The sequence below is a fragment of the Mercenaria mercenaria genome, chromosome 11 (assembly GCF_021730395.1).
Source record: "Mercenaria mercenaria strain notata chromosome 11, MADL_Memer_1, whole genome shotgun sequence".
NCBI lineage: Eukaryota > Metazoa > Mollusca > Bivalvia > Venerida > Veneridae > Mercenaria > Mercenaria mercenaria.
Genome location: NC_069371.1, coordinates 48,374,298 through 48,400,657, shown reverse-complemented (window position 1 = coordinate 48,400,657; position 26,360 = coordinate 48,374,298). Strand labels below are relative to the sequence as shown.

The 26,360-nt window shown below is 33.0% G+C and overlaps 1 protein-coding gene across 3 annotated transcripts in view; it reads right to left on the bottom strand.

Annotated features, from left to right (window-relative positions):
* Window positions 1-2,480: 2,480 nt before the first annotated feature.
* LOC123531959 (calcitonin gene-related peptide type 1 receptor-like) overlaps window positions 2,481-26,360 on the bottom strand; it is a 114,057-nt gene continuing 90,177 nt past the window's right edge. For all 3 annotated transcript variants that reach the window (XM_045313279.2, XM_045313278.2, XM_045313276.2), the window contains exons 4-12: window positions 23,242-23,333; window positions 21,504-21,657; window positions 16,237-16,387; window positions 15,115-15,175; window positions 6,660-6,726; window positions 6,084-6,166; window positions 4,715-4,850; window positions 4,235-4,276; window positions 2,481-3,271 (exon numbers count right to left, since the gene is read on the bottom strand). In XM_045313279.2, coding sequence (XP_045169214.2) covers window positions 3,077-3,271; window positions 4,235-4,276; window positions 4,715-4,850; window positions 6,084-6,166; window positions 6,660-6,726; window positions 15,115-15,175; window positions 16,237-16,387; window positions 21,504-21,657; window positions 23,242-23,333 — 981 coding nt within the window. In that variant the 3' untranslated portion in view covers window positions 2,481-3,076. The remainder of the gene's footprint in view (window positions 3,272-4,234; window positions 4,277-4,714; window positions 4,851-6,083; window positions 6,167-6,659; window positions 6,727-15,114; window positions 15,176-16,236; window positions 16,388-21,503; window positions 21,658-23,241; window positions 23,334-26,360) is intronic.

Below are 26,360 nucleotides of genomic sequence, written 5' to 3'. Positions count from 1 at the left end.
TGATCGAAAAATTCCATTCATCATCCGTATCAGGTTGCATCAGGTAATGTAATCTTTGATTTTTCTCATAGGGTAATATTTGTACAAAAATGTTTCAGCATCGAATATGGACATATTTCCAGTATTTGTTACCACAATTTAAGGTAAGATAAACGGAATCCTGTTGGGGCCATTTATAATGTCGCCGTCGCGTTTGAGGGGTCGACACATGACAACGCGAAGTGACATAGCGACATTACGAAGTGATACCCGACAATCGCAAACGACGGCGACAATCCCAAACGACAATGTCGCGATATCCACTTTGAAATGTCGCCTTTCAAAAGCACGATATATCGCGATGTCACTTCGCGTTGTCGAGCGTCGTATCGCATTGTCGCTATGTCACTTCGTTATGTCGCGATGTCACTTCGCAAACGCGACGGCGACATGCGATAATCACAAACGACGCTCGACAACGCGAAGCGACATTTTCCAAATGTCGTATCGTATGTCGCGTGTCGCGGGTTTGGGTGAGGGTCGACGCGCGACAATTCCAAACGATACACGACGCGCGAAGTGACACTCGACAACACGAAGCGACATTTTCATAATGTCGTATCGCATGTCGCCCATCTACCGGTGAAAGGGTAAGATAAAAAGCTGTATTTCCGTACTTTTCCGTACTTTTCCTTACGTAAAATGTCCATGTTTTTCATTAACTTCAAATAATTGTAGAATGTTCCAAACACAAGATATTTTAATGAAATAACTTTTATAAATGAAATTCAAACATTGTCTAAACGGATATGTAACTTGTATAATTTTATCGCCGACGGTTTATATATGAACGCCCCTGGCGGGCTGGCGGTTGGGAGGGCGGGCGGCGTCCATAGACTTTGTCCGGAGCATATCTTCTTCATGCATCGAGGGATTTTGATGAAACTTGGCACAATCATTCACCATTATGAGACAGAGTGTCACGCGCAAGAACCAGGTCCCTAGGTCTAAGCTCAAGGTCACACTTAGAGGTCAAAGTTAAATTTCAAGAATGACTTTGTCCGGAGCATTTCTTCTTCATGCATGGAGGGATTTTGATGCAACTTTGCACAATTATTTACCATCATGAGACGGAGTGTCATGTGCAAAATTCAGGTCCCTAGGTCAAGGTCACACTCAGAGGTCAGAGGATATAAGAATGAAAACTTTGTCCGGAGCATTTCTTCTTCATACCTGGATGGAATTTTATATAACTTGGCACAATTGTTCACCACTACGAGACGGAGTGCTATGCGCAAGAACCAGGTCCCTAGGTCTAAGGTCAAGGTTACACTTAGAGACCAAAGGTCAGATACAAGAATGACTTTTTCCGGAGCATTTCTTCTTCATGCATGGAGGGATTTTGATGAAACTTGGCACAATTGTACACCATCATGAGACGGAGTGTCCTGTACCTGCACAGGAACCAGGTGGTCCCTAGGTCTAAGGTCAAGGTCACACTTAGAGGCCAAAGGTCAGATACAAGAATGACTTTGTCCGGAGCATTTCTTCTTCATGCATGGAGGGATTTTGATGAAACTTGGCACAACTGTTCAACATCATGAGACGGAGTGTCATGCACAAGAACAAGGTCCCTAGGTCTAAAGTCAAGGTCACACTTAGAGGTCATGAATCAGATACAATAATGCTTTGTTCGGAGCATATCTTCTTTAGGCATGGAAGGGTTTTGATGTAACTTGACACAATTGTACATCATCATGAGATGGAGTGTCATGCGCAGGTCCCTTATTTAAAATTACTTCCCTTTGTGGTTACTATAACTGACTTATATTGTAACGTTTTCATTACTAGTCGTAGGGAAAAATCGAGACCACTTTTCTGTAGTACAAAATCCGTGTTACATTCAATTTTGAGGTGTATTTTGACCTATTTCTACCCGGTAAGGATTTTTGTGTGGATTTAAAAAAAAATTTGATTTTTTTTAAGATTAACTTCCCTTAGTTGTTAGTATAAATAACTTATATTGTAACTTTTTTTATAATTGACAGTAGGGAAAAACCAAGACCACTTTTCTGTGGTACAACATAGATCTTACTTTCAAACTTTAGGTATTTTTTAAGGTATCTCTACCTGGTAAGGAGTTTTTTTGTGGACTTAGAAAAACAAAAATTTACAGTAATTACTAAACAACCACAAAATTAAAATTCCATTTGCAAATACAGGTGCTATTTGCTAATTTGCTGTGACGGGCGTATATTGTGACATTCTGGCACTCTTGTTAATCATATCTTAGTATCGAGTGTATTCTCTTCAGAAATGGTCAAGTTCGAAATATTACGGCGGTTATATCCAGCTGTATATATCAGATCAAAATAACATCACTGCTTTAAAAACTAATGTAAAGCCGCTGTTCATTTTACTGACCACATTTCGTAGTTTGGCGGTCAAGAATGTTTTATTTTTGAAACGAAGTGGTAAAATATAAACAAAGATGGTTTATACAGTATATATTTTTAATACAGAAGTCTGTACTGAATACATGATGTTATCATAACAACTTACGATGCCTATGTGTAAATCATTCTGCAAGAACAATTTATATATATATGAAGCTTACGATAAATATCAATTTTACCGCCTTGTATTCTAACAGTCTAGTAACTCCAAAATTGATTTAAATGTTTGTCAGCAGTAGTTTATATCAACAAGCAAACTATGAACATAAAACATGTACATAACTTTTAGAAACTCTTAAAGACAAACATTTCAAAATATGTTTTAATGACACATTTACGCACGATTTATTCTTTTTCTTAATATATAGAAATGTATATGTACAGCCTCTCAGGCATACACTGCAGGTAGATACGTTGTCGTTTTTGATTATTTCCTTTTCGAATAAAACTTAAACAAATCGCATTCAAAAGACTATTTTACTGCTTCAGCATACTTTCAATTATAAACAGCATCGCGTACATATGTAGCACAGATACTTTGTCTTCCTCTAATATGCGTTGTCTTCTTTGAACATATGTCGTTCTCCGAACATCCGTTGTCTTCTTCAAGTGCCCTAATATTTCTTATACATGATACTTCATCAAAAAGAGGTTGTCTCGCCGTTTCCTTTCTTATAACATAAAATGAGAGTTTTGCTTGGGGATCCCTTGTCTGTGGTAGAATGGTATCGTGAAGTAACAGTATTGTTCATACTTATGGCAGTGTGTTCTTTTTTAGAACCAATATACATCGTATCTCGTCGTCTTCTAAAGGAATGCATCATTAGGGATGTAACCTAGAAAAGGAAATGACTTCCTCGTAAGGTCAGTCTTAAATTAGGTATAAACCCAAACTTCGTGATGGGAAATTTCAAACTTGTCTTCATTACTTTAAAGACTTGATTAAAAAGTTTATCATCACCACGGCCCTTTAAATTAGTATCATCATTATGACATATTCTAAACGTTCAGTAACATTAAAATGATCATGTAGAGGACCTTTCTTAGTAAAATTTATGACGGCAAGCGAAAAACCATTTATTCTTAATTTCAAGACTGTCTGCAGCGTAGCATAACATGTCTAAATATATTAGATACATTGCACGGCGTTTGCGATAAAAAGACTTTATTCTAAATGGAACTAAAATGCATCAGCAAACATAAATCACGTTTGAAACATTTTTTATCAAATATAAGTATGTTATCATTGATGCAGGAAAACCAAAAATGAGTTTTATTTTGTAAAGCGATTGTCCTTTTGGAAGGGTCAAAATGTACAATACCCCTTTTAACAAAGCAGTCCTTGTTATTTCCTATTTTACTGAAGCATATATACGTTCTGATTCAAAGTGTGCAGAAGCCTAGAGTTAAATGAAACCAACAAAAAATACTACATACAGGAGTGCACGTATGCTAACTCTATTCTCGTAATATAACACAACTTTGTATCTTAATAGACAACTCTAAATTACGAAATAATTTGCACAGAATAGAACTATGCTTCCTCCTAGATATCTCAGAACATCGTAGAGCTGTTATTATCCAGTATCACGTAACATCATTTGCCCAAGAAATTGTTTAAAATATGTCATAAGGAATTTATGGTTAATTAGTGTTTAGGAGTAGACATTATAAACATTTCTGTAGCCCTGTTTAACATATTTCGGCAGCAATTGATGACCAAAACAAAGAATAACTTTGAACGATGGAGTATAATAACCGGGTGGATAATTTGAAAACATAAAAAGACGTGTTCTTACCTCACCATTACAAAGGCAAAAAATTAAAGCTACGCACATTCCCTGAAATATAAATATTGTTTTATCATTACTACACATAGAAGCCAGTCCAGAAAGAAATCAAAGGTTAAAACCCTTAATAAAAGAAATCATTTATTTTTATAAGTGGGCATAATAAAATAGGAACTCACTTAAAGGAATAGTAAAGAAGCTTAAAATCCCCACAATACTCCATTGATAAACAGGTAGAATATAGTGTATGTCAATAATATAGTAAAAACAACAACTGAACGGGAGATGCAACGCGAAACGATGGAGAAACGACACATAAGTCAATGAAGGTGTCCTGAAATTGTCGCCGGACCATGAAATACCAAGTAAAATATCGTTGTGACATGGATGACAAACTGGCAGAAATTAGTCATCGCATTTATGAACAAAAAAGCACAATGTTTAAGAATGTTATAAAATTCTTACTCGCTAAACTAAATTAATACTTACTTGCGAGTTTGTGACAAACTCATTAAACCTTTCATAATGCAAAGACCCTGAAGACTCTGGGGGCATTCTGTATATTGTGACAACAAGTTGAACTCCAAACAATGGTATCAGTACAAAAGTAGCTTTTAAAGCTTTTCTGAAATAACATAAAAGCAAGTGGAGTAGCCTGTTTTAGAATTAATGTAAGAACAACCTATAAAGTTATAATGGTACTGTATCCGACAAGACAAAGTTCACTGTTTCTATCATTAAAATGATGTATGTTACTAGTATATTGATTTCTTTCGGTTTTTATGTTTCATAAAGAAGTAATTCCTTTGATATCTTGCTATTATGCCCATTAATATCTAGTTTTAAGGTACTGCTTGACGATTGGATCAAACAATAATCTTCTACAATGTCGAATTTGAACAGTAATCTCTTTTCCAAATCTTGTAAATATTTCAAAATAATCCAGGCTATATTCTATAATATCCGGTTAGTCTATCGAATGTGCAGAATTATCTGAAATTTGAAATTAATGTATGTAGAACAGTGTATGTACGTAGTCACGACTCATTAAGATATAATGATACCACTTTTATTGTCATAAATCGTACAAAAATGATCAAATCACACACAAAACACAGAAAAACTTCTTAATTTGTAATACCGCGACAGTTGAATATATTTTGTAGTACATGTATTTATCAATTACCATCATTATAGAAATACAAAAAAAAAAAAATGTAGTAATAATATTAGTTATTATTACTGTATAATTAATATTATTACTATAATTCCTACATCTCAGAGTTTGGTTGGTGGAAAGAATTTATTCGTATTTTAAAAGCAGCGACTGGTACGAGATCAAAAAATATAAAAGTCATTCGATTTTACATATGCTATTTTTAGCACATTCCGTATGTATAGTTATCTTCGAAAATAATCAACCATTCCTTTTAAAGCCCCTGTTAAACTACAAGTAATTCTACAACGTATGCATTTACATTACTGTGTTACATCACTGGTCAAAGGTTCCTTAAAAGTTCGTTGTCGTGCGTGCATACCATATTTCCGGTTGTTAATGTTTGACTGTAGCAGGGATCTTGAGCTTTAATACTAACGACTGGTACTTTCATAATCTCTGTGTTTCATAAATCAGCAGTGCCTTGCACTAATTACACACTAACCATATGCGTTTAATTGAAATAATTCTAAAATCTTAGGTCTTATTGCCAGTGGTATTGAACTAACTTGCATATACATTTTGGCAATACTGTGAAACATTTTCCACAAACAACCGAGTGAGTTAGTAGTCAGCTCTTGAGTAACCAACCGATATGAATAAATGAGAAGTGTGTCCCCTGCATTAGCTACAAATACTCACCTGAAGTTACTTGGTTCATTAGGGTGCACCTGAAGTTGCGTGAGCAGAATTCGTAGTATACTACACAAGAAAAATACGTTCGCCTGAAAAAAAAAATAATGTTGAAAGGTTTTGTAAGCATTTATTTTATGTGCGTTTAGGGATTGTTTTTTTTTTTCTCGATGAAAGGTGTTAAAAATAAACACAATAAAGTTACAATTATCCTAACAAATTTCCTGAAAACCTAACAGTGACCGAAATTTAGTTTTTACATGTAAAATTACTGGTCGCATGAAACAGTTCACTGCATTTGCAAAAATTAAAGTCGTGTTCACTCCTCAAGCAGAATTGACAAAATGTGTGAGTCATAATAAATGTAGTGTTACATTGCAAAACTGAATAAACGCATGTGTGCGTTTTGCTCATAAAAGGGTGATTTTGTTTTAGTGATTTTAATTACATTTTAGTGTGATAACTATCAATTTGAGAATAACAAGAAATAAATATGGTAAATCGAAGAAAGACAATAGCCGCCCCACCGCAAGTTATTTACATTAAGCAACGTCTAGTAAATTTTATAGACAGTAACATACATACCGCTAGACAAAACAGATTGGGCGTGTAAATTATCCATTCCTTATTACCTATACTTTCGGCCCAACAGCTGAAATATAATATCTCAGATATACAAATCAAGACTATTGTAGTATTAAAAATTCTGCTGAGAACAACGTATCAGTATTGAAATATTAGATATAATGCGGATAACAATATATGACTTTTGCAATGAGAATAACATATCGGTATTGTAATGTTAAATATTTGCGGAAAACAAGAGGAGCTTCAGATACATGTTAATTTTTCCAACAACCTCTCAATAACAGTTAAAATAACATCAGAATTTTCTCGTATTACATTCGTTTCCGCAAAATAATAATTGTATAATTGTCATACAAGTGTTTCTTAAAACATAAAAATTGAATGTGAAAATTTGAAATGTTAATTGTCAGGAAACATTGCTTGATTTTCATACATTTCTTGAATAATATCATACACGTTACGTTAATTGTGACTGGTAGAAATTTAAGGGTACTTTCCTTAAAATTGATTTATTTCTACTCAAACGAAAAATAAAATCTGAAATTCTGAAAACCATTTGGCCTACAAAAGATAACTTATTAACCGTATCCTGATATGTTTATCTGGCATCGTTCTGGATGATGGGTCAAAGATTGTTGATGTTATGCAAGCTTAACAAGATACATATTGCGAGAATGTGTACTTTATGTTTATATATCTAATTTATCTGATAAAAATGCATGATAATGTTGATTGATGAATGACAAATCCATGATCCCTTCATGTATGTTCAAAGAAGTGAACTGAGAATGTTATGGAATAACTTAAGATTAAATTTGTTGACATGTATTACAAATGTACTTTAGATAGAGTAAATATTTGAATGTCATATTGATGAAGCTGTTAAATAAACAGAATTTACATCATAAAAATTATAAAATGTGTCAAACGTTTGCTTATAACAAAATAGGTTTGGAGTTTTTAATAAATATTAATTTCAAAACTTTGGTTAATTATATAACTATTAAATTTACATGCACAGATAGTTATCGACAATGTCGAGATTCTGTACGGAATATATTCTTTGTTTGATTTATTCAACAGAGCATATTAAGACGCTGTATTTTTTACCTATTCATGCATGTCTCAGCACGTAGATATTAGAAATCGATTCAGGGGAATAACCATGCTTTACTTTTAGTATACCATTAAACACACATTTTGTACAGAAATTGCTTATTTCGCCTCTTAATACATGTAATATGCAGATTATGTTTACATATAACCTGATTAATATGCATGATGATAAAGCATGATACATGACACATTCCTTGAGAATAGTATCGTTGATGTAATATATTCAAATGTACCCACTACAAATTCAAAAAAGAGTTAATATAAAACTTATGGTTCATTATTTGCCTATCAATTATTTTCTAATAAATATGTCTCTTACATTTTCATGAAAAAGAAACCGAAAACAGGAATGAAATGCAATTACATTCTTTAATAGATTATTGTGAGAACAAATACTAATCCTTACGCATGTTAAATGAAATTGTGCTGTTATTTTCATTTCCATCAACTACAACTACAAAAATATGAAACAGAATGTGTTGCATTCAACGATTTATGCGTTATACCTTTAAGTAGAAAATTAATTAATGTTTAACTTACTTTTTTTGCATCGCTCTACTGAGTTGCTGGGGTAACAAGGAAGGAATATACAAATGTACATTGTAAAAACTTTCGATTTGTCAAATATGGGTTTATAGTAATACTGGAAAACCATACTACGCTTTTAAATTTAGTGTATAAAGCAATCTCTTATTGTGCATACGCTTCTTGAATTACAATGACGAGTCTTCGATGATGGTTATTTGAATGAATAAACCTATTCAATTTTCAATTTAGAATTAAGAATTGCTTAAAATGATCAAAAAGTGTTCCACCTTGCTTAATGGATACCTTTTTATCATACACCTGAACGTATCTTCCGGTTTTGGCACCACTAAACCTATCTGAGTATCAATGTAGGTTCAGGCTTGCCAAATAACATCTCAAGGAACGCCATAGTTTATGCAAACGCTTATCATGACATATCCAGAAATTTATTTATTTACCTGGCTGACAGTTTCGGTCGATATCACTGACCTTTCTCAGAAATGTGACGACTTCCGGTTACGGACAGCAAACCAGTGATGAACAGGAACCAGGGGGCCTACTCCCTCAGCACCATTTACGGACAATTAGTTCACTCTGACCTGTCCTGCAGTGAACCAGTCCGTAACCGGAAGCCGTCATAGTTCTGAGGACGGTCGGTGATATCGACCGAAACTGTCAGCCAGGTAAATAAATAAATTTCTGGATATGTCATGATAAACGTACATCTACTACCCTGATGAACCTCATTAACGATGAACGCCAAAATTGCTAAAGTGGGCTTTTTTATCATGAACCTGAACGTAATTTTCTGTGTTTTTTGAACGCAACATGTTATTGCGCATGTTCTATATAATTGGACTAAGATTCACACTTTTGTAACTATTAAGGATTATAATTATCTGATTCATCAGACTAAGCTCAGTTAAATTACGTCACGTGCAAATTCGATAATATGAAAGACAGCTATGTAATTTTAATGAGGATAATTGAATAATCTATGTGCATTTACGAGGAAGCAGAACTTAAAACTAGTACCAAATCATCTTAGACATTTTGAGTTGATTTCAGATATTCAGAGAACAATCAATACCATTTGTTTGTTGTTTGGATAGTTTGTTATCGAAGGTGAAACTAGACAGGCAATTATTCTAATCATGTTGTCGATATTATATCAAATAACTGAATTATAAAGAAATGTTACTTTTTCCAACTACAGCAGTCTACAAATTAATCAAATCAAACGCATATTAACCAATCTGACTGAAGTACTTGATCTTCTAAACGAAGATCTGAGAACGACCCATTCACATCGTCTTCTGTAGATTTTGATTTCCAGTATTGCTATTTTATTTATCCAATCAGACGACTTGTTGAATGTCAAAGAGGTAAGAAAAATGTGCAGTCATTCCAGGGCTCGAACCCGGACCCCTCGCTTACAAAGCAGGTGGCCTACCGACTGAGCTAGGGGCTATCTGATACATTTACGACATAAGAATTGTAAATATCAAAAGTCAAGGCTACAGGTAGATTTGCAAGATGTTGTAAGTTAGGCTCTGATTGGCTAGCGAAAGGGTCGTCAGAACGAGGCAATGAATAGGTCGTTTTCAGATCCTATGCGTAGCGTAATAGGATATGTACTTTAGTCAGATTGCATATTAACTTGATTAACAAACGCAAACCAATCACAGAATGCCGCACTGAAACTGCAATGAGGAAGAAATCACCGGTAAGAATGAAACGTTTGTGAAAACTGAAAATTATTATAACAAGGAAACTTCAAAATTACATCACGATTACTTTTATTATGACCCGATGTATTGTTTTGTTTCTGACTGAAACAGGATATCTGTGGTAAGATAATTCATTTCTTCCACTATCTTAAAAGGCAATTCCGAAGATTCGACGAAGTCGTTAAACATTATGAAAGTAACATGTACTCCAAAACCTTATGACAGGATTTTGAATCTAATACTTTCAAAATTATAAAAGCACTGTTAGCAAAAGTAATTCAGTAATTTCACTGGATGCTTTTAGCATCAAAGGAACATTACGAAACCGAACGACCTTCTTGTAGATATTTTAAATAATTGAACAATAATTTTAAAAGTCTGAGACTCCCATAAATCTCAGTTAAATTAAAATGCATAGGCACTACATATTTTGAAGTCCTTGCCTGCATGCATCATTTATCACGTCAACTCAAAATCAGTTATCTGAAAAGTGGAACATTATTTGAAATACATTATAATATGTGATGTGTCCTTCACTAGGGTCCGTGTGTTATGATAAATATACAGATGCTTACGTTTAAGATCAAAAAGTAATTTATACAGAGACCATATGTTATCAAAACTTGCATCGGAAGTCTGAAACCTCTGACCTACACGTAAGGGAAATACATGGCAATGATGCCGTCGGTAGTTTTTATCTTTCATATATTAAAAAAAAAACATGTATATGTTAAGAAGGTATAAACAGGATATCATCAGCACATTTATTTGATATGTTTATCCGACATCGTTTAGGTTGATGGATCAAAGATATAAAAATGTGTGAGTAAGATAAGCTATGTCAACCTGACACAGAACACACTGTATGAAAATAAGTTTGTTTGATGCAAGTAATCAATCAATTCATGTGAAAAAATTTTTTGTAATACTAACATAATTTGAATAATATTATCATTCAAAGTAATAGATGCTTCTGCTAACAAAATAAGTTATGATGATGCATGAATTATTGTTCATTTCTTTAAATAAACATGAACATTATAGAAATCTTTATGGATTGAAATAAACCTAGGAATTTAACGTTAGATATATGCAAACGATCAAAAGTCGTTATACCATGACCACGTTCTAGCTTTTTTAGCTTTGTCGACCGGGAGAAATCTTACATTTTGACAAAATGAACAAAATTATGCAAATGGTAACCACAAATAAGACTTTTCTTAAATAGAAAATCTTATTGACCATAAATGTTTAGGTGCTTTAGGGCGAAATATGATGTGATGAATATACATCGTAATGACACCATAAATAATTGTTTCCATGTCCATCGGTTTAGAAATTTTAAGTTAAGTTTGATTTTTTTTCACAAGAAATTGGAACCAATACCAAAGCAAAAAAGAATTTGTTTTACATGAATAGTAAACAGCATCTGGATATGTCATTCTACAAAACGTTAGTCAGCTGCAGTTTACTGATATTTGCTTCAAAATGCAGAAAAAGACTGCGTAAAGGGGCTATACTTCCGCACAATGCAACACCTTTAAACATTTAACGGAACTGTTACATATCATCGTTCAGATGCATGGAGTTAATGTCACAGTGCTTAAAGTCCACTTTTTAAGGTTTAACATTGTTTTCATCAATTTTGAAAATTGTTATTTTTTTTTCTTTTATAAATGTTACTTTTAGAGGATAAGGACAACTTTTTGATATTCTAGTATCGAGTAGTACGGACTAGTACGGGACAGAAAGGTTAACATGTATTGGATAGGTTTGATAGATGTATGACGTCAATTTTGTAAAAACAAAACAAAACAACAAAACATTATATTCAGTTTTTTGCAGAAGTTGTTTACATTCGATTTAATCTGTCAAAATCTGCAATTATCGGATTCGTAGCAAACAACAAACGTATTAAAATAATCACTTTTGTATTATTTAGGCTCGGACATTATTTGTTACCTAAAACTATACACGTTATACCGCTCTAAGACAACAGTTTCATATGAAGACTTTAACTCATCCAAAGGTCTGCCTCTCTCTCTGTATTCTAAGACATATATTTATTTTATTATTATAGTCTCATCCATTTACATTTTATACACATATACAAACAATAAAAATCACATATCATACAAGTAAATGGCCATTCTATATAGAATTACAAGAGACTTTTTTTTTTTTTTTAAAAAAATAGTACATTACACTATTAAAATCACAGTAAAACTATTGCGAGTGTATTGTGTTGCATTTTGTGTTGTGTTCATTTCAAGTGGTGCATGTTTGTGTGTGTGTGCTTGTGTGTGTGCGTGTGTGTACTGAAGTTGTGTGTATGTGTATACTATGTTGTGGTTGTGTTGTGTTGTGTTGTGCATGCATGTATTGTTTTATTTTTATTTTAGTCTCATCTTTATGCAAACATGTAAGTTTACAATTCAATTATACATAAATAAAACTAAGTACCTAGCCGCTCTAAAAGTAGGACTATAAGAGACTGTATCAGCTGTGACACCACTTGCTCCAATGCACCTGGGACCCACCACTCAGAAACCATAAATGCAACCAAGAGCTGTCCGTAATACAGCACGCTTGACCTTTCTCAGTGCCTGACTCTTAATTAAGAGTTAAAAGACAGGCATAATTCTACCAAAATTCAAATAAGAGTTATGGAGGTTGTTTCTCCTGGTGTAGACTACTATAATAATTACTACTTTAAGCTTCAAGTCAAAATCTGTAATAGTGACAATAATAAGTAACTTTTCAGAAACTTTATCCAAAACCACTACATTACAATTAAAGGGGCATAATTCTGTCAAATTCAAATATAGTTATGGTGATTGTCACTCCTGGCGTACACTTTGATAATCAACACCTATTTAGATTCTAAGTCAATAGCCAGTAACACAGACACTTGACTTTATCCGCATAGGCGAATGCAATAGCTCTACATATCCTTCGAAAAGACGAGCTAATAAATTCATGAAATTGTTTCAGAGTCGTGCATTCCAAATGCACCACAGCAAGAAGGGGCCATTTTGCCTCTTACAATACAAAATGATGCACTTTGAAAGGTACATAATAAAATTGATTATATAATCTACAGTACATGGTAAAACTAAGTAGTAGCTGCTAATCTTTCATTAAAACACAGTTAAGACGAAGTTCAAGATGACAATTTTGAGAAGAAATACAGGCACTAATGCGCTTATATAAAAAAACTTTTTAAAAAATCATATATCACCCAGATCAGATCTAAGATGAACTGATTAGCAACTGTTACTTAGATGAGCTAAACGAATATGACTAAGTTAAGAATTATAATGACATTATTTACAAAGATAAGACTTTCTTCTATTAAGAATAAGAAAACAGGTTCTGGCACATGATCTAATTGTCTCCTTATTTGTAAAAATAAATGCTAGCTTTTCGGATTCTGGCATATTTTCAAACAGAGGATTTACAGACAAAGCTTTTTCAAACACACTTTTTCGTAAGTCATCATACAAGTAGCAGTTAAACAGTACATGTGACTCTGTCTCAACGGTATCACAAAATGGGCATTTTCTTTCTTCAATGGCTAAATTCTCATACCGACCAGTTTCCAGTCTGATTGGTGCTACCCCACACCTAAATTTACAGTATGCCGACCTGTGTGAAGGTGGTAATATCATTTGACAATATTTTTCTACACTAAGTTCTCTTTTGAAAGTACAATATGTTCTAAGCTTATTTCTACCTTTTCTCGATTTACCAACTTGACTGTTTAAACTTTCCTTCCAATCATTTACAAACTTGTCCATGAGTGATTTACAGACGGTCTCAGTAATATATTGCTTAGGGAAGGATTCCTAATATCAAATACATTTTGCAAATGACATTCAATCAGTTTAGCCTTTACTACGGTGTACCAAGTTTTACGAGAGTTGGTAGCCCGTGACATATGCCAATAAAATGACAATTTTAGATTGTTAGTAGCGTAACAAGAGGTTTTATTTCCTGTCAGGTTTTTCTTTTTGATGAACAAAGTTTTTCACAATTTGTTTTATTTTTCATATTATTATATGTTTAACTGACCTTAAACCATAACGAAGATTACTACCGAATGAACTCGGCATGTGAATATAAGCCCATTTAATAAGCATATTAACACTTCGTTTATAATGGAGCTGAAACTTACTCGTTAACTCACGGACGCTACATGATCATATTCTTCTTATGATAAAATTCATGTATTTCTTCTGTATACTTTTTTTCACGAGAAGCATTAAAGCTTCTTTTTCATACATCTCTGCATTTACTTGAATACCACTTCTACAAATATTCGTTCTTTAACATCTCTAAACTCATTTAAAAAGTCACTGAAATCTTATTTGTTACATGAATGTACCAACTAAGTCTGAAGATTATAGGAAGTCTTTGACTGTAAAACATACTCTGTTTTATGACTGTATAATGTTTAAGTTTTAGATTATGTTTTCTGAATGATTGTCGTGTAATTTAATGTTTGTACTTTTTTTTATTATAAAAAGCCATGTTTGTACTAAGATGTTGTAAATGTTTACTTGCATACCTGTACATGTTACTTTCTGAATATAAAAAAATTAAAATGATAATAATTATTATTATATTATATACAACATCATTCACAAGACACAAGATATTTGACAAAAATGCAAAAGAACTCGAACAAAAGCAGTATCTCTTGATCACAAGTAAATTAGCTGCGGACAGGTGTTTTTATGTTGTGAAAGTCTGAAAACAACACAGATAAAATACACAAATGACATTACCCTCCTCCTCTGCGTGAGTTTGCATAATTTCTAACAGTGTTTGTTAAAACGTTGCACTAAATGCTTCACATTTCATTTTCTTTGAAAGGTAAGAGATATAATGTTGGTGTGGACTACATTATACAATTATCTGATATGTGCTTATCTGTATTATAATAAAAATGAATTTATTATGCTATGGTCTGTGTTTTATTTCACAACATTTACCTACCACATACGTCAGTCGGTGGAAAGGAAACAATTCGCAATAAACAATAATATTTATTATGTCACATAAACTTGTTTTACCTTTCGTTTGCTTGAATTAATCTCACTGTGGCATACACGCTTGTAAAAAACAGAGGAATACCTGAAAATGAAATTTGCACCAATTGGTTTCATTTCGTGTTAAAATCAGGATTATGTTGATAATGACACAAAGCACAAAAATATAGGTACAAACTTAAGCAATGCCAGTATGTCTGTTGTAAGACATGTTTGTGATTAATCATGATATCATAGAATGTGTTTTGATCGTGCTTTGTAATTCGCAAGCTTTGACCTGAGAATGACTTTATAGATTTCTTAAATTGAAATTTAAAAGAAATGTCAAAATTCATGCACCTTTATCTGGAAAAAATAAACGTGATGATTCCTTATAATAAAGAAAAGTTGCATTTTCATTTCATTGACTAGAAACTATACAAAGAGAAAACAACAGTGACATTTCAACCTAAAGATGTGATTGATCGCATGTACAGATAGATTTTTCTATCATTTCTCCTGTCATTAATTTAAACTTATCTCTGAAATAACGCAATTGTCTCGTTTTACCCATTATATTCAATTATTTTCTTCTTGCGTAAAATTATCCCTTTCAAGTAGACTTAATAGACGAGATATAACAGTGTAGTATATTTGTCATAGAAAACGAACAGACACCAAGCATCATTTGCTTGAAAGTCTTACGCGCGCTTGATTGTTCTAATGAATCAATATTATAAGTCAGTTTAACATTGCTCTGTACAATACGGCATATTTAGACAAGTAAATATTCGTAAAATGGTGTTGGACGAATTATACAGAACAATATTAAATGATATTTTAGTTTATGCTTATTTTTCGTAGTTGAAAGGACACAATTTAATAGAGATGAACACGACGCATACAAAAATATAGTGTCAACATTGGAATATTAACGCTGAATTTCATGCGGATACTTTTATCGGTCATCAGCTTAACATGGAGGTTCGAACAGAACTTCTTGCAGCGTCCATTACGGTAATGTCTCAGACGGTAATGTTGAAAAAATGAAAATCGCTAAGATGGCTATACATATTGTATATATACATGTTATAGTATTTCATTATGCATCAAGAACTTTATGATAAGATTTTCTTTAACTACATTTTTGTGTTAAAAAATACTCACCCCATCCAAGGATATAAAATGGCAACAATCTTTTTGGAGGAGAAAATGCATTGACAATTAATCTGTACAGGTAGAGGCCTTCGCAGAACATCCAAGCAAAGTTTGTACTTGTAAAATACAATTTTAGAAATGATAGCAGCTTACACTGAGCCTGAAAGAATAGAATGAGTCTTCAATTTTATTTCACATATAGAGGATAACAGGTTACTGTCTTTTGAGAAAGGGCAAGCCTCGCTCCTTCCAGGACCATATCTAGTCTCAAAAGATAGTAACCTGTTATTCTATTTATCATGCCATAATTAACAACTTCTAACTTTTTGTTAAATAGGAGCGCGAATTACCTTACCGATTCGTACATCACAAAAAGTAGACGGGTCTATTACAATATTATGTCCTTGGACTTTATCTAGGTTTACACAGTGTAAAATTTTCTCAGATGACTGACCCGAGAAAGACTGCTTTTCTCAGACAGGCTTTATCAGGCAGTTGTTATAGTATAGATAAATTATATGTCATTGACAAATGACGTTAAAGCTTACACTCAATCTTATTTGGTTATTAGTGGCTGACATCTTTTGTTTAAATATGAATTCATCTTTCATAGTTCCGGGAATTATCTTTTAAGAAATTGCTAACCTAACGTATCAGAAGCTTATAGATAACGCATCACTGAGATGCGCAAAGAAGTAAATTCTGCCCACCATAAAAGTAATTAACAAATCGTGGGATCCATTAGGCAATTTTAATGGACCATTCATTGTATACCAGTAATCCGTACAAGTAAATGATCTTAAATGATGAAGAAATTAAGGGTGGACTGGAAGCATCGATAAATTTGCGATGTACTTAAATACTCAGAAAAAACCCTGAAAATGTCTCAATTCAAGCTGACAGAAACTGCTTCTAACAGACATCTTAAGATGCTATTTGTTTCTTTAAAGAATATAAATATAGTATATCAAGTTAAAACCCCAGACTGCAAAATCATGTATTGATTTCTTTAGGCATAAATTCCCATAAGCAAGTATAGTGCATGTGTTAAATTCCTATTTAAAGAGTGGATTTATTTACTAAAATACGTATATCTGTTTATTAAAACAGTGCTGGACAACTGTTGCTTTCTTGCACACATCCTTGTAGATGCATGAGCAAGTTTCTTCTAGTAGACTGTTCTTCTTGTTTAAACTTTGATTTTTAAAATTAATAGTTGTACTAAACTAAAACAGATTTTGCATATTTTTCACTGTACTGGCAGACGAGATATAATGTAGTAAAATATCAAAATAATAGAAACATTTAGAAAATGAATTTATCAGTTGAAAGTTTTTCTGAGAAGATTTTAACAACATATTTTGGTTGAATACAGTCCATTCTTCAATTTTGGAACTTTTCCATATCTTAAATTCAAACGTGGCTGATCAAAACCAAAAGGGATTAATGACATAGGTTTTCAGCAGACAAATAACCATATGTCAGTTTATCTCTCTGAAAGGCATAATGAAAATGCCATTCCAGTCTGACAAAATAAGATTGATAGCATTGAAAAAATCATCTGGTGAAACAGTATTGCTTGAAATAATACTACATAGGTTACAAAAAGAAATTACATACTTTGCATATGATTCGCCGGACCAAGTAATACAGTATGATATAATCAATGCCTCATTATACGAGGAAAAAATAAAACTTTTTATCTTCACATCATTGAGTGAAAAAGACAGACCAGTGTCTGCAGTAGGAGAGAGATTTTTTTGTGAAATAATAAACGGGTGCCATTTTTAATTCTATAGAAACTAACCCATTTGCATGTAAAAAGTAGTCAGTACGAGTATGCGGTAGCCATATTAATTAGATCTATTTTAAGACGTCTTTTTAAATTGATTAAGGAGGATTATTTCACACATTAATTTTCTAACGACTTTATGTATACTGATAGAAAATGAAATCATAACTCCCAGAAGAATATAGAGCAGCCTCATATACTCAATCTACGGCTCGATCACGGACATTGAGGACAAGGTCCGTGTTTTAGACGGGGAGTTAACATGAAAGAAATATTACGGGCAATCAGTTAAACAACATATCAAATATATAACTAGGATTTAATTTACATTAACTTGTTAAATACCTATTTCGGATAAATTGAAAAAAAAAACAACCTTAATTTATGTTCGAATGAATAAATGTATTTAGATAGTATATAAACCATAAAAACGTATTTAAGATAGAAAATTCTCTATCAGAGAGAAAATATAATTACTTTTTTTTTATTTCTGAGCTTCTTCGTAGGCGTCCAGTTAGTTACTGACCTCATTGATAAGTGCGCTACAGCTAAATACGCATGCGCGACTTAATTCTTCTTTAGGCAAGTATTTTAAAATCATTGTGGTCTTGGTTCAACGAAAGATGAAAAACGTCTCTTTTTTTTCAAAATTCAAAGGTCCTAAATGTCCAACAAAAGATAAAAAAATACTTCGTTCTATTCAAAGGCAGAAACCAACAACTACAGAAGGCACGCGGAGACAAACACAGTAACTATTGTCACTATTTTGGACAAAAAGCGGAGCAATTGACATGTACGCATTAGAGCTGATTATGCTGGATAAAACCTTTTAGGGATTAAGCAGAATACGGACTGAATGGTTGTCTCTCCGACCTTTTAGCATATATATGACCATGACCTTTCACTTATAACCTGAACGTCAAGAATACTTTCTGTAATATTGCCCGTTGATACAGCAACATTAAAATCAATAGGATCAGACACTACCAAAAGAATCGTAGATCAGAGTAGGAGTTTTTCACTGCCTGTATGCCTATTAAGTTTTAATAGCATGTTTAGCTATTGAAATTGAATTGATAAAAAAAAAAAAAACGGACATACGACCAGCGCCATTAAAAAAATATTCTGACGTATAAAGTCAATTTTTAAAAGATAAGATACATAAATATAGTTTATGACCGATCTGTTAATAATTGATCAAATAATCTATATCGAATAAAATGGTATTTCAGAAATGACATACATATAAGCTCTTTATTCTCAATACGAAAAGGCCCTGTGAAATTAAATAATAGCATGTTGTCACCTTCTGTACGACAGTTTATGAGAAGATATAATTCAAATGACCAGTGAACGATTTTCGATAAAGTATCGGCGCACTCTTCATCTTGAAGAATATGCCATTGTATGTTTGGAGAAAATGGGACCACATTCTATCACGACCCATATAGGGGAGCAAGCTGCATCATGTAATGCCTTTAGTACTTACTGTACTTCATATTCTTATCATATAAACGTATACAACGTTTTGTTGTATTATAAATTTTTGTATTAAAGTAGGACATTTAATTATCTTAGGAAATGCTGAAAATAATATAACATTTCCTTATTGCGACGTGGATTTTATTTCTGATAGGAAATAACAAGATGTCCTGAGAAATAAAAATTGTAATAACATGCTTCTACCGAAATTCATTTCTTCCGCACGATAGTCTTTGTCAATATCAATCATTAGTTCACAATGACAATAAGGTGCTGAAATATAAAAAGCTATTTGTAATATCAGCAAAACTTATTTCTATGTTTCCTATACTTGATGAATACCCATTACCGTTCTAGTATCATGTAAAGCAATCATTTATAATTACTTTGTATTGCAAGATATAAAACAGTTCGAATTTCTCGACAAGCTTTAAGGAAGTAAAAATTGGCGCAAAACGTTATAACTTTGTAAGGTCATTGTGCAATGGACAGGACTTCAATGGTCTCAGTCTTGATATCATTTCTGGTTCTATAGGATCATTGGTATATGTATGTCCGTGTTAAGCACTTTTTTCAATAGCTTTCCAGTCATAAAAGAGTGTCTACTTGTAGCAGTGAACATACTTGTATATCATTCCACGTGATATGATACCTCATTTATTCGCAGTATACAGAGACCGGGCTGATCAGTCCAAGAACAGTCCTTATAAATAAATAAATGCTAAGTGCAAAAAGAAGAAGCTACTAGCACTTTTTTGCGTCTTTAGCCTGACGTGGACAGTAAGCGAACAAACGATCCCTCGTTCTGGTAGCGGATGGATCAACAACCAGGCTACCGAGGCGGATTTTGGATCAATGTTAATGCTAAATGACGATTTTTACATTTTACAGTTAAACGGAAGCAAACACTTTCTTCTAATGTCATCAGATCGGAGTTGGAGTAGATCATCTTTTAAAAGTCATATCAAGAAGGCAGTGTAAGAAGTAGTTTTGTCAAAGTCCGGAAAAGACTTTTTTTATGTTTTGGTCATTTTTGCGCAAAATGTAAATATTAGGAAACTTAATTCCAGAATAATAGCTATGTCTTTTTAATAGTGTTATATCTTAGACAAGATAGCTAGATATTATTTAGATTGATGGACTAGTTAACAAACCAAAATATCTGTGTATAAACCAAAACTTCTGTGTATAAATATGGACATTTTTCACAAAAATAAAGAGACAATGTCGTCTTTTCAACCAATTCGGGTCAAATTGTCTTTGTCCTGAAACCCATTTCTGTTAGCAATTGTAATGATATTCAAAAGCTGAATTTCAAAACATTGTAAAAGACCTCAAGACGTTTTATGTTTTTCGAATAATTTAACATACTAATGTGGTGTGTGTGTGGGGGGGGGGGGGGGGGGGGGGGGGGGTCTAGAAAATGCAATACACTTGAAACAAAACCGATGACCTATATTTTTATCGGTAAGTTGTTTGAAGTCTACAAATGTGCAAATTTTCAGGTAACTTCGGGAAAGGATAGAAAAGAAAAAGTAGCCTATATAAGTTATTTCGAAGCCGGTGCTAGGTACGTGAGTGGTGTTGCTCATTTCATTACCTGTCATAAACAGACTCACTCGGACCGCGACTGCTGTTACTGTGCATGATAGTTTTGTATTCTTTAAAATGATTTTCTTATCCTTTTGATCTTTAGATATTTAGCTTTGATGAATTAAACTTTAAATATCTAAAATTTTCATTTTGCGCTTACTGAACCCTTTGATTTGCTGCTATTTACAAATGAACTATGAAATAATTGTACCAATATGTCACGCCTATTATTCTTATTTGCTTTCGATGAATTTTTACTACGAACACACCTTTCTCATCCTCAACGAACAAAGTGTCAAACGTTTGTAAAATAGATAAACACACAATTTTAAATCATGTACTTCACATTACACCATGCCTAAAGAACCTAAACGAGACCAATACCGTCTATTTTGAGAAAACAACTTACGGAGTTTTTATACAGCAGTGTATCAGACACGTTGGTGTTGGTAATTCTGTCATAAGTCACTGTAGTGTTCCAGACGATGATAAATGTTCCACTGAGTATAAAACTGATGAAGAAATTGATGTGAAGTCGAATGCGGTGCTGATGAATTAAAGACCTAAAAGAAGAAAAAGATATCTTCAAAATGATTTTATATGTGAGGATGTTGTTGATAATATGAATTTGATTTGAAAATTGAGAGTGTACTTTAATTTGTTACGAATAGTCCATATTCTTTTATTCTCCGCTGGTACTATTCTTTTATTCTCCGATGGGATTACAGTTTGTTAGGTATATTCTATATTCTTTTATTCTCAGATGATATTAAGATTTGTTAGGTATATGTGCAAGACATCTAGTGATTATTGATACGTTAATATTATACACTTATAAAAATGACGTGTCGATCAATAGTCAAAACTATTGCCCGATGTCAAAATTTACAGGATAATTTTCAAATCAATGTTCCTTTGTTTTGGAAGGTTTGTCTTTATCCTAGCAAAATGTACTGTTGAGCTATAGACCAGTTGATGGCCAAAACCAGAACGGCGATTTATATAAGAAAACTTGTGATAAAAGTTCTTATTTCGCATTTCTTTTCTGGACAAATGACCGTTTAAACAGTAGCATATGACGTAGTAGCTTATGCAAGAAAGAAACTGCATAAATAGTAAGTGTATCAAAAATTCGCAGTCACCAGCGTCTGTTAAATGCAAAATAAGACTATATCCTGACGTCTGAATTTACTGGAGAATTTGTCCTTTTTCATGATCTGCTTGTAGGTAATGTAAACTCGTATGTCTTATTTCTGTCATCAGCACAAAAAACGCCTTCAGCACAAATCACGCCTGATACTACTGGTAGATCATAGATCATGCTAATTTGAAAGAAACTTTACATGTTTGAATTATTAAAAGCATAAATTATTGTGTTTGTTTTCTTTGATTTTAATTAAATTAATTTCGTCCACTGTGTTAACCTTGGTTGCTCGATGGTCTAGTCGTAATATGTCTGACTTTTTATTCAGAGGTCCGGGTTTTGAATGCCAGGCTAGGGACTAATGAATTCTGAGATGCTCTGGAACGTTTCAGCTAATCCAACTAATAGGTCAGTTCAGATTTTCCGTTTAAAGGAAGAGGTTTTAGTGTTACTCATAAATGGAAAATTGGAACAGTCTTACAAGTTCAAATGGTATGCTAAAGGCAGAATTCGTGCTGATGGCAGGTTATTAGACATGTAAGTGGAGATCACGAACTCAAAGCCTATCTCGTTACAGATCATTTGGCATTCTAATTTCTAACTGTCTTGACAAAGATAGTAACTAAACAATGCAGTCACCGGCGAAGGATTTGAAGTCCAATCATTGCCCAACACTGGTTTTTTTTATGATTTTTTGTCCCACCGATCTCGTCTAGACTTCGAAACAATCGTATTTATTTGAATACTGACACTACTTTTGCTAGATAAAGTACATATAAAATCATACATTTGGCGTAATAGTTCGAGCATGCAAAGAATTCCTTGCTAACTTATTTCAACCTAGATACCCGTCCTGTGTGTCTAGAACCATGCCAAAACGGCCCTCAAAATAAGAAGCTGGTCTGTCGCCATATGACTTAAATTGTTTATGTGTGACTTAAAGGCCAAATATATAACACTCTCACTATTTAAAAAGCATACCATAAGAACAGTAACAGTTTACCTGAACTGAAAGAAGATGATGACTGATGGAATCAGACAAATAAGACTTGCTATTTGGCATCCTAGGCTGATGTATATCGTAGTCTTTAGTTCCTGAAATCATAAATAATACAGCAAGTGCAATGTGCAATGTTTATTTTTCTTTTTCTGCATTATGACATGTGTATCTATGAATGTAGAAATTAATCAATAAAATAGTTGGATGTTTGGTGAATCGACATGAAAAATCATTTATTAATGAAACAACGCTAACTTGGAACATATCGCCAAACACCTTTTAAATATATAGTGTTTAAATATACTTTTAATTAGTAGTAAATATTGCATGTATATCTAGGAAGAAATACCGAAGTCAGCCCAGTTAATATATATTGCTAAAACCTAATGTGCAATATCGATTTTATTCATTACATCTAAGCCCAACTGATTTTGAAACTTTTTTTTAAAGCACTATATACCTCAATAAAGTTAAATGAAGGGTTATTTTACAAAACGTAATTTATAACAAAATAAGCGTACCAATTTTTCAAATAATACAAACAAATCTTTTAGGTTCAAATATGTAATATCCCCTAAAGTTATTGATTATATAATTCAAAGCTTCTATAATAGTTGGCAACAAAGGAAATTTTAAGACGTATAGATCACTGTCTCCGTCTAGACAGACGAAAAAGGTTTTACAAAGTCCATTAATATCTACACTGACAGGTAAATGTGGGATTCTCTAAAATTATAAACTAGCATGGACAGCTGTCATATGTAATGTATCGGAAATGCAAATATTTGGGGATATCTATGTTAAGCCCAGAACGTCTGGACAGTGTTAAGAAAACTAAACCCACTCCATGTGAAAAAGCAATATAGCTGTACATTACTTGGCTGAACATTGTCGGAAAGCCCATGGGAAACAACTAAAATTATTGCCCGTTTTTTGTGAATATTGTCTGTCTTTTTGTCTTTGACAGATTGTTTCTACTGTTCTAGTTTCGTTGACAATGGTAAATATTTACTTAAAATGATTTGCCGTATTTTTTTCAAGACCTTACATACGTACACTAATTCATTAATATTTGATATACTCACTTTAATTCATTGATAGAATCTCATTTGTTATGCTATAATCATTTTACTACCATTTTGTTCACATGGTTTCCATATCGGAGTTTCAGGCTACTTTTGTCAGTACTAATTCGGTCAAAACAATTTCCTTTTAATACTATCTTAGTACTATTTGATTTTTTTCCTTGTTGTGCACAAAATAATACAAATATGAATAAAATACTTGCTATGCTGTTTATTTCAAAACAAGTGTTGTTTTTCACTGCATGTCGTAAATACCATATCTAAAACACATGGCGAATAGCTTTTACTCTAGTCTGAAATATTCATAAACTCAATCCGACAAAAAGTGAATAAAACAAAGAAGTGTAATTCTGCTAAGGAATGAACGATCTTTCCGCGTATTCAGCTGATAGGATAATCACTATTCTGTGGAACTAACTGTCTGTAATAATCACTATTCTATTTAAGTAACTGTCTGTAATAATCACTATTCTATGGAATTAACTGTCTGTAATAATCACTATTCTATGGAACTAACTGTATGTTGCAATCACTATTCTATGGAACTAACTATCTGTAATAATCACTATTCTATGGAACTAACTGTCTGTAATAATCACTATTCTATGGAACTTACTGTCTGTAGTAATCACTATTCTATGGAACTAACTGTCTGTAATAATCACTATTCTAAGGAACTAACTGTCAGTAAAGCTTTAACAGTGTCCATAAAACATTATAGTTTACTATCAGAGAAAATCATTGATCGGTTTCGCGGTCGCATGGTGATTCTATTTCCTTTTAACTATGTACTCTGTGTTTATCTTTAAAGATATCCATTGCACACTACTCTAAAAATAATAATTTATCATTTGTATAAACAAACATTGAACGTAGCGGCTCCTCCTAAAATGAATTAAACTTGACTAACTGAAATTACATGCATAGTTAAATGTCATGTAAAACAGTTATTTGAGCCGCACCATGAGAAAACCAACATGGTGGCTTTGCGACCAGCATGGATCCAGACCAGCCTGCGCATCCGCGCTGTCTGGTCAGAATTCATGTTGTTCGCTTTCAAAGCCTGTTGCAATTAGAGAAACTGTGAGCGAACAGCATGGATCCTGACCAGACTGCGCGGATGCGTAGGCTGGTTTGAATCCATCCTGGTCGCAAAGCCACTATGTTGGTTTTCTCATGGTGTGGCTCATTTGTTAAATATGTTCTTGATTTCGCGGCATTTATACTGTGCTTAGTTATACATGTACGTGTAAGCGTATACTATTTATACCAGAATCAGCATTTTTTGCAATTTGTAAATTTTATGAATATATAGACACAAAGCAATTTTTCACACTTTCAAATATGTTTATAATTTGCCATCTGAAAGGCAATGCTGAAGCTATATATACACTTAATACATAGTGAATAGAAAAAGTGTTAAGTTTACAAATGAATAGTCTTTCGAAGACTTCAGATATTTATATAATTTCTAAAAGACCGCATTTACCCTATTTATAAAAGAGGTTATAACTGCAGTCAAAAAGTTTTAAACAATGCATGTAAACACGCAAAAATGAAGGACAGTTAGTGTTATAAGATTATACACTTAAACTCAAGCTATACGTTCAAGTATATCTTTTGAAGTAAGTTATCGTCTGCTTATTTAAAATGCTAATAACATCTTCCGTTGTATATGGTCGGGTGACAGTCATTGTCATTTTTAAGAGCAAAGTCAGCGTCTAAAATGTCTCCATTTCAATATGAAAGTGTTGATACAGAAATTGTTTTATAATATGTTATATTCAAGAAATAATTATATATCACAAGGAGTGATTTTAAATTTTTTTTTGTTTGTTTTGGGTTCAACGCCGTTTTTCAACAGTATTTCAGTTATGAACGGCGGGCAGTTAACCTACCCAGTGTTCCTTGATTCTGTATCAGTAAAAACCTATTCTCCGCAAGTGACTGCCAACTTCTCCACATGAATCAGCAGTCGAGAACAAATGATAAGAGACACAACGTTTTAATTAATCAAATCGTCACGGAGAAAATACG